This window comes from Petromyzon marinus, chromosome 24, assembly GCF_048934315.1.
Source record: "Petromyzon marinus isolate PM22_M1 ecotype Great Lakes invasive population chromosome 24, UKy_Petmar_22M1.pri1.0, whole genome shotgun sequence".
NCBI classification, from domain to species: Eukaryota; Metazoa; Chordata; class Hyperoartia; order Petromyzontiformes; family Petromyzontidae; genus Petromyzon; species Petromyzon marinus.
The window spans coordinates 15,828,586-15,844,391 of NC_133690.1; the positions used below are offsets into that span (position 1 = coordinate 15,828,586).

General features: G+C 50.2%; 1 protein-coding gene across 2 annotated transcripts in view; it reads left to right on the plus strand.

Moving 5' to 3' along the window:
• The window catches only part of LOC116945440 (epidermal growth factor receptor kinase substrate 8-like), a 38,906-nt gene extending 32,176 nt beyond the window's left edge, over positions 1-6,730 (plus strand). For both annotated transcript variants that reach the window (XM_076069444.1, XM_076069443.1), the window contains exons 19-21: positions 491-668; positions 2,513-2,645; positions 4,435-6,730. In XM_076069444.1, the coding sequence (XP_075925559.1) occupies positions 491-668; positions 2,513-2,645; positions 4,435-4,497 (374 nt within the window). In that variant the 3' untranslated portion in view covers positions 4,498-6,730. The remainder of the gene's footprint in view (positions 1-490; positions 669-2,512; positions 2,646-4,434) is intronic.
• The last annotated feature ends 9,076 nt before the right edge of the window (positions 6,731-15,806 follow it).

The following is a 15,806-nucleotide window of genomic DNA, read 5'->3' on the forward strand; positions in this document are numbered from 1 at the left end:
TCCTTGACTGCCACTCCTCTATTATTATTCTTCTTGATAGTTGGCCATCGTCCCCTCTAGCCGTGACGAGGCTCAGATTCGGAATCATCATAGGAGCAGATCATTATCCGGTGATGCGGCTACTGCTGCGTTGGAAGTTGTGCAGGAGCACCATTGACAAATAAACACAAGCATCAATCGCAGCGTGTGCGGTCTTTCAAGTGTAGGTATAGAACGGGCGACGTTCTGGGCAATGGCCCTGCGAAAAAAGACCATTGCCAAAACGTTTGCCTATTATACACTTTTTTTATTTTCAAGGCCAAAGTGTTGTGCGCATGTAGAACTTCTTTCACACCGTACGCAGCCAATCACGCCAATCAGAGGCGCTGAGTTTTATTTGTAACTTTTTTCGACGTCGTTTGATTTTTTTTCAACCCGAGCACGTCGCTTTCATGCATCCGGGGGGTTGGCTGGATTGGGGTTCCACTAACGGCGACGTCCGATGCCTCAGACTCGCAAATGGAGATCATGCAGAGCGAGCTGGTGTCGCGTCTCACCCTGGGGCGGAGCGCCACCACTGTGCGGCCCCGCGTGCGCCCCACCACCGTCGAGCAGCAGCTGAGCATCACCAACGAGTCGCGGCCGCGCGACGTGCACAACTTCCTCCAGGCCAAGGGCTTCTCCGAGCTGTGAGTGGTGCCGCCTCGTCACCTTGACCCCTCCGTCCGTCCGTCTGTCCGTCCGCCCCCCCCCCCCCCCACGCTCGACGATCCGTCGATCATCGGGACGGCCACCATCGACGTGCTACTGCGGGATGGATGAAGGCCTCGCTCCCCCACGTCGTCGTCTTTTGGTTGTCCCCGGCCCTCATCGCCAGCCGTGATCACTCCACTGCTGGATGAAGGCCTCCCGAACCTATCCTCGTTATTATCATCATTAGCCGTCATCGATCCACTGCTGGATGTAGGCTTCCCATCGTCTTCCTGTTATTCCTACCCTCATTATTATCATCATGTAAAAATCCATATAGTGCCTCCGCCTGAGCCGATTGCATTGCTCCATCTCCGCGGTGCACGTGCTCATCACGTGGCCACCACGCATCATGGGCTGCTGTGTTGCAAATGCTCATGCTGATGTGCGCACTGTTTTACTCTGTCTGCTGTGTCAATGGAGCGCCACGGTGGTGAGACGTTAACTCCCTCGCCTGGTATACAGGAGCTCGTGGGTTCGATACCGACTCTGATGCTTACTGTAAATTTGGAGTTTGCATGTCTCTATCATCATCATCACGGTGGCTAGGAGAGGTTAACTTCCTCGCCTGATATGCAGGAGGTCGTGGGTTCGATCCCGACCCAGACTCCTGCTGCTGTATATTTGGAGTGTGTGTGTCTCTCTCATCATCATCATGGTGGCTAAGAGATGTTAACTCCCTCGCCTGGTATGCAGGAGGTCATGGGTTCCATCCCGACCCAGTCTCCTGCTACTGTATATTTGGAGTTTGTGTGTGTCTCTCTCTCCCCGTGGTGGCGTGGATTTTTCTCCAGGTCCTCCGGTCCCCCCCCCCCCTACACACATTTAGAAACACGCATTTAGAGTATTTGGCTGCTATCAATTTCTACGTAATAAGCCATTTCGTTGAGCTATCATTTGTGGCCAGGTCACTTCGGTAAAGGAGCTATACAGCTCAGTGACCCTTACCTGGTAAAATAACCAAAACATGTTTATCAAATAAAATTGTTTAATGTCAGTTTTTGTCATCGGCGATTATTTTAAAAAAAACGCAGTCGATTCTTACGCACACGACCCTGCCAGCCACGAGGGGTCGCTCCTGTACCAGAATTATTAAATTACTCGCTCCACCTCTTGGTGATCACCCCTCACCTCCACCGTCACCCGCTCACCCTTCACCCACTCACCCTCTCTCCCTCACACGCTCATCCTTACCCGCTCACCCACTCACCCATATCGACTCAGCCTTCACCCTCGCTCGCTCACCCTCACCCTGTCACCCTTATCCATTAACCCGTCCACCTTTTCCCGCTCACCCTTCACCCACCCTTCACCCACTCAACCTTCACCCGCTCATCATCATCACCCTCACTCACTCACCCTCACCCTGTCACCCTTATCCATTAACCCGTCCACCCTTACCCGCTGACCCTTCACCCACCCTTCACCCACTCAACCTTCACCCGCTCATCATCATCACCCTCACTCACTCACCCTCACCCTGTCACCCTTATCCATTAACCCGTCCACCCTTACCCGCTCACCCTTCACCCACCCTTCACCCACTCAACCTTCACCCGCTCAACCTGTCACCCTCACTCACTCACCCTCACCCGCTCACCTTTACCCACTCACCCGTTCACTTTTACCCACTCACCCTTCACCCGCTCACTCTGTCAGCCTCGCCCGCTCACCCTGTCCCACTCACCCTTCACCCGCTCACCCTCGCCCACTCACCCTGTCCCACTCACCCTTCACCCGCTCACCCTGTCACCCTCGTCACCCATGCCCCTCTGGTGCGCAGCACGGTGGAGACGCTCGGGGTGCTGTCAGGTGAGCAGCTGTTCGCGCTCACCAAGGATGAGATCCGCATGGTGTGCGACAAGGACGCCTCCCGCGTCTACAGCCAGATCACCATCCAGAAGTCCCTGGTGAACGTGAGTGGCTGGGTTCTCCCCACCGCTCCATTACTGTCATCATCATCATCGTTGTTGTTGTTGGGATCGTCTTCATCATTGTTATAACTGCCATCGACGTCATCGCCATCTACGTCATCATCATCGTCGTCGTCATCATTGTCAGAATTATCGTCACTGCCATCAACGTTATCGCAATCATCATCATTGTTATCATCATCGTTGTCATCATTGTCACAGTCATTATCACTGCCGTCATCATTATCATCACCGCTACGGTAAATGCCGTCATTGTAATGGTCGTTGTGTTCGTCATTATTTTCATTGCACCGCCATCATCGTAATCATCATAATCACTGTCAATATCATCATGGATCATCAGCGTCACGTGTGTGGGGAGCGGTGGCTCAGTGATTCACGCACTCTGCAGTGACCCTGATGCCCGTGTTGTGTTACGTTCGCCTGGGTTAGATTCCTGACCATGGGTACCGCGAGTTGGCACTGATACCAGAACCTGTTCTGGTTCTTCCCTTGGCTAGCCCAGTTAAAAAAAAATAGCATCTGTTACATTGTGTAAAACATCAGAACCGGGGAGACAAACGTGGCTTGGTATAGCATTGGCTACACCACCACCCCCTGTTATGTCGTGTCGGTCCAAATAGTAGATCCTCGCTAATTGCACTTGCTCCGGCAGTCTCGATGGCTACAATGGGGGAATCTTTGTTTCCATGCCACAAATGTCAAAAACTGGCCTGACTCTACCCTGTGTCGAATCAGCCAAAAAAAAACCATGTGAATCTTCTGCAAGATTTGTTTATTATATCAGTGGTGGTTGGGTGTGAAAGGAGTTCAGAATACAGACACATGTGTGTCGTTGACTACGCAGCCCGCTCGAGGTGCAGTACCAACCCTTAAAGTAACTCTATATGCCCCAACAGATTACTAGGTCGATCTGACATTTTGGAGTATGTTGGTGCGCGTGTGTCTATATCAGCAGTTGGGAGACAAAGGGGGCCAGCCGTGGCAATTGGCTAGACAGGCCCACTAGCGGTGCATTACCAACATTGACGTAGCTCTTTGCCCCAGACAGTTCATGACGATGAGCTAACGTTCTTGGAATGTGTTTGTGCGAGTGCGCGCGCGCGTGCGCGTGTACTTGTGTGTGTGTGTGCGTACGTGTGTGGAGCGGTGGGGAGCGGTAGTGCAGTGGTTAGCGCGCTGCGCTGCGATCCTGGAGACCCGGGTTCGATTCCAACTCACGGCCAACATCAGTGAGGTTTATCTGAACCGGTCCTGGGCCTCCCCTAGGTCGACTCAGCCTCAAATGAGTACCCGGTGTGGTGTGTAAACATCACCACTGGGGAGACAAAGGCGGCCGGGCGTGGTGTTGGCCACCCACCCCCTCGTGTGCCGTGCCGGCCTTCGTAGGTGCTCGCTAAGAGCACTTGCCCCAACAATCTATTAAGGCTTCACAGGGGATCTTTTGGAGCGGTGGCGTAGCGGTTAGCTCGCTGCGCAACGAGCAAACTCGGGTTTGAGTGCCGATCGCGGTCATCGAACACTAGTGACGATTATTTGAACTGGTCCGGGCCTCCTCTAGGTCGACCCAGCCTCGAATGAGTACCAAAGTTGCGGTGTGTATAAACAATAGCCGATGGGGGAGACAAAGCCGGGCCGGGCGTGGTGCTGGCCACCCACCCGCTCGCCATGCCGGCCTTCACGGGTGCTACTCGTCAACAACAGCACTTGGCCAAAGCAGTCTGTTAAGGCTATACGGGGTATCTTTGTCTTTGTTGTGTACGAACGACAGGAGAAGGAGTCGGAGCTGGCCGCTATCATGAAGCGGCAACAGGAGAGGCTCAATGATCCGTGAGGAGCGGCTGGACACGCCGCGGCCGATCTCGCGATGCCGGGGAATGAAGAACGAGCAAGAGGGGCCCGTGAGCCGCACGTGGCCATACGTTGGCCTGCAATTCGTGGAAGGGCCACGCGAACATTCGGTGCCATGGTGCTGGGGTCAACGCGAGAGAGATGGGATTTAGTGTTAGGGGGAACGAGCCAGTGTTTAACGTCGGCCCGGAACGGTACGGTACGCTGTTTTAATTCGGTCACGCCACATCCATCTCGCTTCAGCTCGTCCTAAGGCTGTTTGTAGAATTGTAGGAATATTTGGTACGATAATATAGGGCTCTGAAGGAGAGGCGCACCTTCTACTCTCGTAATAGTGCCTTACGCCAACAACCCCTGTTGTCATGGCAACCTTGCAGCATTCCGGATATTGCAGATTGATAAACTAAGGCGGTCTGGGTTGAGTTATGGTGGTTGGAGGGGGTGCTGTGGGCTGCATGGTGTGTTTTGCAATAGGGCTTGGTATAGCGATGTTTTGCTTTGCCACGCTTCATCACTTTAGCCTCCGATCATAGTAGCGCCGTACAATCTGCCTGGGGGGTGTAGCAATTTGTCGACCAACGTCGGCTCGTAATCACTCGGTCCGGGAAGTATTACGTGCGTAAGAATTTGGGTTGTTCGAGTGATATACTTCCTATGGCATGCATGGATCGCCCTAGCAACAACAACACACAAATAATACTTGAAGTTTTGCTGGGTTTGTCACTGCTAGATGAAGGCCTTCCCAGGTTGTGTCATTCGTGGAAATGGGGGGGGGGGGGGTTGATCATACTTCATGCTGGTCAAGTGTGGGTTGGCGAAGGGTGACGTGGGACTGCTGCGGATGGTCACTCATCGATGTTAGCCATGGCCAGGAATTAATAATGCTGTGCGCTAACCACTATGCCACCGCTCCAACCCCCACTGAGTTCTCATTTGGAAAAAATAAGGTCCATCGATCAATAAATAACATGACCCATGCATCAAATTGAGGCGTTACCATTGATCACAATGTTTAAAAAAACTCAATCGATTGTTGAATTGAACGTATGTAGTACATTTATGTTGAACGTCTTTCGCACCGCACATAGCCAATCGAGCTAATCGGAGGTACCGGGAATCGTTACACGCCTGGACCCTACACGGCACAACAGCAGCGGCACAACACAATGCAACGCAACGCACACAGCAGCATGCATCAGAAGCGGGATACGGCAAGAGCCTTGGGAGCAAGTGCAGCTGTGCTGATGTCCAGGCCTTAATTACAGCCACAGCGGTGCATCGCGACTCACGTCCCCAATGTGTGCCTACATTCGCATAAACCCATTCATAGGAGTAAGGGATGGATATGCGTGGTACGCTGCGTGGTAGTGCCTTGTGCCAATGATTATTACTCAAAAGCCAGCTTGTAGCAGCGTTTTGGAAAATATCGAGCGAGAAACTAAGCCGTGTGTGTGCTTATATCCGAGGTATTGTGCCTGTACCAATGGTTATTCTTTGTCTCTGCACCTCGCCCGCCCCCCGCTCCCCGTGTAATGTAAGAAGAGTTGTGTTGCGTGTATCAGAACTGTGCTTGTATGCGGCTTCCCTAGTACGCATGCTTCGCAATGCATCGTGGTAACACTGCACGACAAGCAAGCTAACAAACCCCGTAGCGCAATGTAGCAATGTTTAACCGTGATGACGCGACGTGTGAGTTGTATGTTTCTTGCCCACTGTGCTGTGACACGGACTAAACTCTCAACGATTTCATTCATGTCCACTTGTTTGCACGATGTATAACGATACTCGAGTGTATAGACGAAAACCAAACCGATTGAGCGTAATAGTCGGTTCTGCAAAGCGCTCGATGTTGTGATAATCTTATCTGGGTTAAGATAACCTTATTTGGGTTAAGATAACCTAATATTGTCAATGCTGTTATAACCTTTTCTGGAGGAAGGGAAAAAATATGTAATCAATGCGTTTAGAACATTGTAAAAATATGTCTTGCACACGTTATTACTCCCATTTACTTTCACGCAATTCTAGTTGAAGTTTAGCAACAACAAAGACGGCAAGAAACATTCCGAGCCATTTACGATTGTATTTTATATTGTAAAAAAAAAAAAAATCTGACCTTTGACAATTATTTTTGTATTAACTGCAGGCTCCAAAATGCAACACAACGTTATACACATTGCTCATAATTACAGCAATTAAAAAAAACAAGTAACCAATGCGGAACCAACAGTAATTTATTTTATAACAATTGCTGCTCGTGTGGATTTCCTTTTGACCACCTTCCCCCTCCTGCCCGAGTTTGGACACTCCCCTTGCCAGCTATAAGTTCAACGCCCAACGCTGGTCACGCGCACGCAATGTTTGTGAAGGACTCCCACTCGAAAGGAGGTGTAAGAGGTCAGTCAGAAACTCTCGAGATGTAATGCCAATATAATGTTGCCGTCGGCTCTCCTGGAACGCGTGCTGTTTTCATAACGCGAATTGGATATAACGCGATGAATGGATTATCGGAATACATGTTCTATAACCCGGATGCGAATTGGATGGAACGCGATCGAAGGAACAGAACTACTTTGCAGCGCGAGTAGGAATAAGCGGTCGTAACATCACACCGGGCAGCGGAATGCTGCTGGATGATCCTAGATACTACCCACGCGCATCAGTCTTTGGTCGGCCTGCGTACACATCTCACGTGTTGTAGCGGACTGTGCTTTATCATATATTATCTATTATAACGCCAGTTTTCCAATAACGCGCTGTTGTTCTTCAAGAATACAACTACTCCTACAGCGTTATAGAAGAACAGAATGTACTCCAAAGATATCGGGAAAATGTGCAGATTATTTGTCCAACCACTGCTGGGTAAAGGCCCTCGTGTGGGTTTGGTTGACCATACTTCACCTTGTTGGTCAATGCAGGTTGGTGAATGAGGGAGGGGTGGGGGGGGGTGATTTCAGATATCACTCGTCACTGACAAGATCCGCGGCCAGGAATCAAATCCACGAAGCTTCACTTTAGTCTTGAGACGCTTTCAGCAGGGGGGGGGGGGGGGTCCTTCAATGTGATGTTTGGGCAATTCCATTCACTAGTGTTTGGCTTCACGTGGCAGGAAAAAACAGGGAGACCAGAGAAACCCCACCACGCATACGAGGAGGGGCGGTGGGGGGGGGGTGCAAATTTCAACACTGCCATCTGGCCACCCAGAAAGCCCTCGAGGTGATTACCCATCCGAGCAGTTACCAGGCGCCACTCGGCATGGCTCGCAACATCCGACAAGATCGGGTGCAGAGGGCGGTGACTTTGGTCATGGCGCTTCATGGATGAGGAAAAAGAGACGCAGCATCTCCATGGTTCAAATGCCATGGCGTATATTTAAACACGGTCCCCTTTATGGGCTACGTTAGGTAACAACATCGACCGCACTCGTTCCCCCACGTGTTGTCGGCATCTGACTGAAGGACATCGCGAACCCGATTTGGCGTCGTAATTACGAGTAGCGGCACATCGGTCTCGTAACACGTGCCCGAACGCCAACGGAATTTTTCGGATTCCCCCGTTGCCGTAATTGTACAGCTCGTTCGGCTAAAACTGGATTAATCAACCCCACACCCAGTCGCAAAAATAACAATACATTATAGGCATGATTTTTCTTTCTCTTGTCGGTATGTAAAATTCCATATTCCTTTTCAGCACCAGATGCAGAGGCGACATCTCATATCAATAACAATAATGTTTACTTATTTGCCCAGAAAAGGATAATATTTAGAATCTTTATTTAGACTGGAGGGATCCACACTGAATGAAAGGGATATTTTTTTCACGAGGGTCCCGGAATTATATATTTATTTAAATTAAGGAAACCGGAGCAGCCAGAGAAAACCTATGCGTGCGAGGGGACAACGCTCTATCCCGTACAGATGAGACGGATTGTATTAGTCCGTATGTTGCTGTGCCGTTTAATCCTGGTGAGCCATAGCATGGCATATTCTCGAATGTCCAGGGGATATAACGAATAGTCTGCGTGGCAAGGCACTTTCCATTATCGTCCTTCACAGCTCGCACCACTGATCTGAAACTCGTACCAGGAGGAAGTAGCACGATATTTTTACGGATTGCTCCATCGACATCGATTCTTGAGCTCCCGGTACGTGCGAGGAATCGCGTGCGTGATGGATGTGAGGGCATCTCACCCAGGCCGCCACGAGAGGCGCTGCCATTCACCGAATCGTGAACAACAACACGAACATCATCGCGGTTGAAAACGGTGTTGAATAACGGTACAATTCACTTTTGTACGGTATTTTTTCGGACTCGCAACTTGTTATCCGTGGCACACCCATGCCAAAGGTCATACAATGGTGGATATATAGAATGCATTAAACATTTAAAGGGAACGGAAAACGGAATTGAGGAAAGAATGGGAACTACGAGCAAAAGGATGGAAAAGGAGGGGAGAAACGGGAGCGAAGCGTCATGAAAGGTGAGGATCTGGAGGAAGAGGCGACGCGAAGGCAGTGACGCTGCTACACGGGGGGAGAGGAACCGCGGGCGACGGGGAGAGTGGAGGGAGTTGGGGGTGGCCACAGCGAGCCACTTGATCTGATTTCATGATAATTATCATTTACATTTGTAAATTGGCCCATTTCATCCGTAGATCCCACCAATGCGCCCCGTGTATGGAAAGCCAGGAAATGAACAGAACCTGCAGGGAATGAGCAGAACCTGCAGGAAATGAACAGAACCTGCAGGAAATGAACAGAACCTGCAGGAAATGAACAGAACCTTCAGGGAATGAACAGAACCTGCAGGGAATGAGCAGAACCTGCAGGAAATGGACAGAACCTGCAGGCAATGAACTGAACCTGCAGGGAATGAGCAGAACCTGCAGGAAATGAACAAAACCTGCAGGCAATGAACTGAACCTGCAGGGAATGAGCAGAACCTGCAGGAAATGAACAGAACATGCAGAAAATGAACTGAACCTGCAGGGTAAACGGCGAGAACTAGAGGGGGTAAAGGCCAGTTAATGGGCGTGAGTTTTCAAGACGGATACATTTATCTAATAATTTAAAATGTAGACGATTGGGCAGGTGGGGGGGGGGGGGGCGGGGGGTCCTTCCACCCCTACTCATTACTTACCCCTGTATTCAAACACGATTACAATTAGCATTTTTAAAGTCGAATGCCAATTGCCTACATTGCTACGTTGGTGCACCTGGGAGTAAATTTAAAGTCTTTGTTTTCATGAGCGTATCGCACAGCCCAGAACTGTGTGTGTACAGAGCTATGTGGTGGGCAGCAGAGGGCAGGGCAACACAGTCCAATTGTTGTACAGTACATTTGTATGCTCCCTACTTTCACAAACCAACGCTGGCCAGCGTAGTGAAATATGGTCAAAACAACTGCCCTCGACTGACACGGAGTGGAGGAGGCCTTCATCCAGCAGTGGACTGACAAAATGGGCTCGACGTGTGTGTTGCATGCCTGCGGGTAAGAGCTGTTCGCTTTCGTGGGCCGCCTTGCCAAATTATAAAAGTAGATGCAGCTGCTGCCTGATTTCGTGGAATTGGCATGTTCGCAACTCTCCGACTGAACTAAAGATGACCCAATATGAATTATACGTTAGCATAAAGTCGTGTTCTAGATCTGAAGCTTTCGTGACTGCAAGGATCCATACTCATTGGTTCTATTCGGTAAAGTCACGTAGGTAAAAAATAAAGCAACAAAAATCACGACGTTTCGGCCACAACACAAGTGGCCTTCATCAGGTGAAGGGACCGGACTGTCCGGAGGACAGCGTTGGAGTGAAAACAGCCAAGCCCAGGTCGCGTCCTTTAATGTGTGGGGGAGGAAACAAAAACGCCTTGACAAAGGAATTATCATAAAATGATGTAGCATGAAATGATGTACTGGACTGGCACGGGGGGGGGGGGGGGAGTTTACATAATGTTGGTGTGAAGGGAAATAAGCTGTTGTGAACGTTTGGGATACCACTACTTTAATAAATATACTGCACAATTGAAAAATAGCTTAATGTTTGGTATGATTTAGAACATCTTTCGAATGATTGCTTAATTTGAAACCATCCTCTCGGTTGAAATTGTGTCTGTGTTTGTAAATCTAAATTGCCTCGTGGACAAATCTCTGATAAAAACCCGTGGGTTTGCGGAGAACCTTGGTGAAGTTTTCTCCGATACCTGTCTTCACTGTCTTCACTCCAACGCTGTCCTCTGGACAGTCCAGTCCCTTCACCTGATGAAGGCTACTTGTGTTGTGGCCGAAACGTCGTGATTTTTGTTGCTTTATTTTTTACCTACGTGACTTTACCGAATAGAACCAAAGAGTATAAAGTCGTGTTGCTTTTCGCAAAAAATCACCCGCTTGAACATTGGCCGAATTTATCCAAGGATTGTTTGTTGTTGTAGGATTGTTTGTTGTTGTAACTTTCTGACCCGCCCGCACTGGACATGTGTGATATAAAAAAGAGCTTCATAGCTCATCGGATTCCTGCAGGATAAATCAACATTCTGATTCTGTTAGCAAAATAGAACCAACTGCAAATTGGCAAACGCGTGGTGGTTTTTTTGGCCCCCGGACAGACACCTGTCGGTTTCCATACCTCGAGTTAATCATTTTCGAAAACAAACGCATGCTGAAATGCGTTACATAATCTCACACGTAAGCGTTATTTTTCTTCACTTATTGACCGAGCTGCTGATTTATGTATCGGGCTGTCCGCTCCCAATGGGGGGGGGGGGGAGGAGTGGAGGAGTCGTCCGTTCGTGGAAGTCGGTGGGCCAAGTTGACCTCCCTCGTGTGGGAGGAGGAGAGGGCCTGCGGCTGACCGCCTGCTGCTGCTGCTACCCCACGTGGCTCGCACGGTGCTGCCCAAATCCGCCCCCTCCCACACCCTGACAGAGCCGCCCCTGCTTGGCAGCAGACGTGGCAGACAGGAAGGCTGTTTGCTCTCTCTAGACGAATTTATTCTTGTTTTGCACGTGGGCTGTCGCGACCAATATTCATAATAACGGTTTTTTTTGTTTTGGGTGAGATCGCGTAAATGTGTGTCGGGTGGTGGCGAGTTTAACGACACATTTGTGCTATCTAAGTCAATCCCCCCCCCCCCCCCCGTTATTTAGGACTTTATTAAGCCTGCAGCCGACTGTAAACGATGAACGCTCGGTGTAATCTAGTATTTGTGCAGCAGTGACTCACACTGTGCTGATGAGTGCATACTAAAAACCGCAAAACTCGAAGGCGCGTGTGTGTGTGTATTAAAGATTAATTCCGCCAATTAATAATGATCGTTTATTCACGTGAGGAGGGGGCGGGGGGAGTTAAACTGGAGCACCCGGAGAAAAACGCACGCGCTAGAGAGGGAAACGCGTTACCCTGAGCAATACAGATGGAAAAAGATGGAGAGTAGTCCACATGTTGTTGGACGGAAACCGCTCGAAGGCAGCCGTCCACTGGTTTTCTATCTGCGAATCGCTGCCGCCCGTCCAGTTGGTCACACGCGCTCAACTCTGAGGGTGACCCGAGACGAGAGAGGGCACGCAAATGCACTTCTTGTTCGCGAAGTTGCTGGTGGTTTTCACGTAATGCACATGGAGAGCGCGGAGTTGCGGCTCTTCCTAAACACGGTCGCGCGCCGTTCGTTGTGTGCTGTGCGAATCGTGAACGCAGAAATTGTAGTCCCCTTTCGCGGTGCCATGTGAATGTGAAATCACAACAGCGGCACTTCCGCAGCGCTGGACAGATTTGACTGGGCGCAGTGTACAGCGTGTTCTAGATGTCTTGTGCTCCCCCCCCCCCCCCCCAAATAATTGACCCTTAACATTTTTCCTGCCTTTGCTAATTGTTTTCTGTTTTCACACCCATTGGTATGCAAGGATATTACGTTTTAGAGACTTAAATGGGGAGGGGGTCACAAGACATCTGGACCATCTTACAAAGTAAGGCACGTCTGTTAAAGAGTTGGAACGTGACCGACACGCTTCAAATAATCTCTAGCGGGTTACATTTACCGTATTCCCTGGGTCATGACGCACTGCACACCGCTCCACGCCCCCCGCCCCGTATCTTAAAGGAAAGGTTACGGGGGGGGGGGGGGGGCGAGAGGGGTTACATCTTATAATACGGTAGGTGCGCACGCGCGTGTCTGTGTGTGTGTCACCCGGATTTGACATCACTTTATTAACATCAGGCACACGTTTGGGATGCGACTTTCCGGAGCGTCTCATAGTCCGGATAGTGCGGTGATGTAGGGCATTGATTGGCGGGGAAGGGAGGGGGGGCGGATCCGCGTTTGCGGCTCGTTGCAGGGGTTCGCGGTTCTAATCCAGCGGCCGTCCTGGTTATCACTGCGGGCCCGTGCAGGAGGGGGGGGGCGGTGCAATAACCACGGTAGCGCGATGCTACGTGACGTCCGCTTTGCAATCTGGACGACGTCAATGATCCCGCGACGCCATTCGCAAGCGTCGGCGAATTGTGTGCGGGCGGTGTCATCACGGTCACAAGTTATATTCTTGGTTCTTTCGGTGAAGTCACGTAGAAGGGAAACAATAAAATAATAAAATATATAAAACAATAAAATTATCACGACGTCTCGACTGCAACACAAGTAATCATCATCAGGTGTGAAAACCACAGCAAGAAAATTGGAAAAAAGTGGCGTTTTTTATTTTCTTGCTGTGGTTTTCACACCTGATGATGATTGCTTGTGTTGCAGTCGAAACGTCGTGATAATTTTATTGTTTTATATTTGTATTATTTTATTGTTTCTCTTCTACGTGACTTTACCGAAAGAACCAAGAATATGAATCCCTGCAGTCACGAAAGCTTTAAATCAAAATTTTGGTCACAAGTTAGTCAAATTTTTATTTTGCGAAGAAAATTACACGGCGAATTACTGAGCTGAGATATACAATATACACAACAATCATTGCCCCTCTACACCCCCCCCCTCCCCCCCGTTACTGTGAACACTTGGCAGGATCCTCCTGAAAAATAGTCATGAGATTCAGTAAGTTCAGTAAGGCTTTTAGCGAGGTAAACAGTCGTAATAATAATGTGAATATGAACCTAACCATCATGCTTTGCTATGATATTGGTATCAATAGGAATAATTTACAGCCCTTTTTTTTCAAGCCACTGCTGGTTGAAGGCCTCTTCCACGGCATGTTGGTCGTGGGGGTTTCTTGAGCACACTTCTCCACGTGCGCTCCGCGCAGGTCGAAGGACGAGCGCCCAGTTCGGACACCCCTCGCCCACTGACGTTAGCCGTGGCGAAGAATCAAACTTAGTTGTTATTTTCTTTAAATTACAAAAATGTTTTTTTTTCAAAATAATTTCTCTACTTACAAAAAAATTCTCCAAAGGAAACACATCCATCATGATCATGCCCATTAGTCTGTCTGGTTGGTTGGTCCAGCACAAATCAATAGCTTACAATGGCAATAAATACATTCATACACAGAGCGGCCGTCACTATACAATTATCTACGGAAATTTCAATGACACGAAAATGACAAATGCCACTATCGCTTGCGTTCAAAACGACAACTGCTCGATTTATAAGCCGAACTGTCAACTTGGGTCATGTTGTAGACACGAGGCTGAGCACCTGAATTCCCATTTGGTGTGGCGCTGATGGGCAGCGGTAGGTGTAGCGGTTCGCGCGTGGCGCTACAAACCCGGTGACCCGAGTTGGATTCCTGCTCCCGGCCATCACCGGTGACCATTGTCTGAAACCGGTCTTGGGCCTCCCCTAGGTCGACTCAGCCTCAAATGAGTACCTGGTGCGGTGTGTAAAAACATTGCCACTGGGGAGACAAAGGCAGTGGGGCGTGGTGCTGGCCACCCACCTCCTCGTGTGCCACAGTGCCGGCCTTCATAGGTGCTCGCTGACAGCACTTGCCCCAACAGTCTGTTAAGGCTATACGGGGGATCTTTGTCTTTGTCCTCCTCCATGTGGTACGGTGACACTTCGGGGTGCTTGCTATATGCGTGACTCACGTCCCTGCGAGTCATTGAGTCATTGGCACTTTCGGTGAGGTTTGACTGTGCAGGTGTGTGTTTCTTTATATGGGGAGCTGTAGTGTAGTGGTTAGCGCAGTGTGTTACGAACCCAGCGACCCGAGCTTGATTTGCACGACCAATAAAAAGTGACACATATCTGAACGTGTACTTGACGTCCAGTAGGTCGACTTATCCTTAAATTCCATTGCGAGTTATGATTATTATTTAGCCATCGTTCTGGGGGGAGGTGGCACCCAGGACCGGTTCAGAATCGACCGCCAACTAAAGTTGGCCACGGCCAGGAATCGAACTCGGCCCGCCGGGTTCGTTGCGCTGCGCGTTAACCACCTGCCACCGGGTCACGGCGTTCACCTCATTCGTACGTTCATCATGCGACTAGTAATAGGATCATATAAATTGGCTGCAGTCACATTGAGAAATGTACGTACATTTCCATTACACTTTAGGTCAATGCACGAATACACGTATGTATGTATGATTACAGTAACAGTATGCTTGCATGTATGCGCGTACGCACGTGTGTCGCATTGTACGTGCGCAGGTATGAATGCGTGTGCAATGTGAATGCATTTGTTCCTTTGAGCAGTGTGGCCAACTTGAGGAGCGAACCACGACCCTCGCTGCACGTGACTCTGTGCACGCAGGCACGCGGCGTCGTACAATGCACAACACGCCTGGGGTTTCAAAATGCCAACTGGTGCCCCTTCCCCCCTCTCGAAACCACATGGGGCTTTGTCATGGTTCTGCCACGTGGTTGGCATGGGTCCCCGGTGTAAAGAATGCCACCCTCTCCCCATCTCCTCTCTTCGTAACCCTCCAGCCCGTGTTGACCCCCCCTACTCCCCCGGTGCAGTTGCACCGCCTGTACACTCGACAGCAACGCCCGCCGTAGCTCTCCGCTGTCGCGTGTGACAACGGCGCTGTCTGTGAAGAGGCCTCGGACACGCTCCTTAAGGGAGTCCGACAAAGACGCAGCGGTGCGCCGAGCGGCAGGTGACGCCGGCGAAGCGAGCCCCACTTGTGTCCCCTCGGGTGCCCAAGCCATTCGTCTTGCACTCACTCACGCACTCACTCACGGACGCACTCACGCATGCACGCACGCACTCACGCACGCATGGACTCACTCACACACGCACGGACTCACACACGCACGGACTCACTCACTCACGCACGCACGGACTCACTCACTCACTCACGCACTCACTCATGCACGCACTCACGCATGCACGCATGGACTCACTCACACACGCA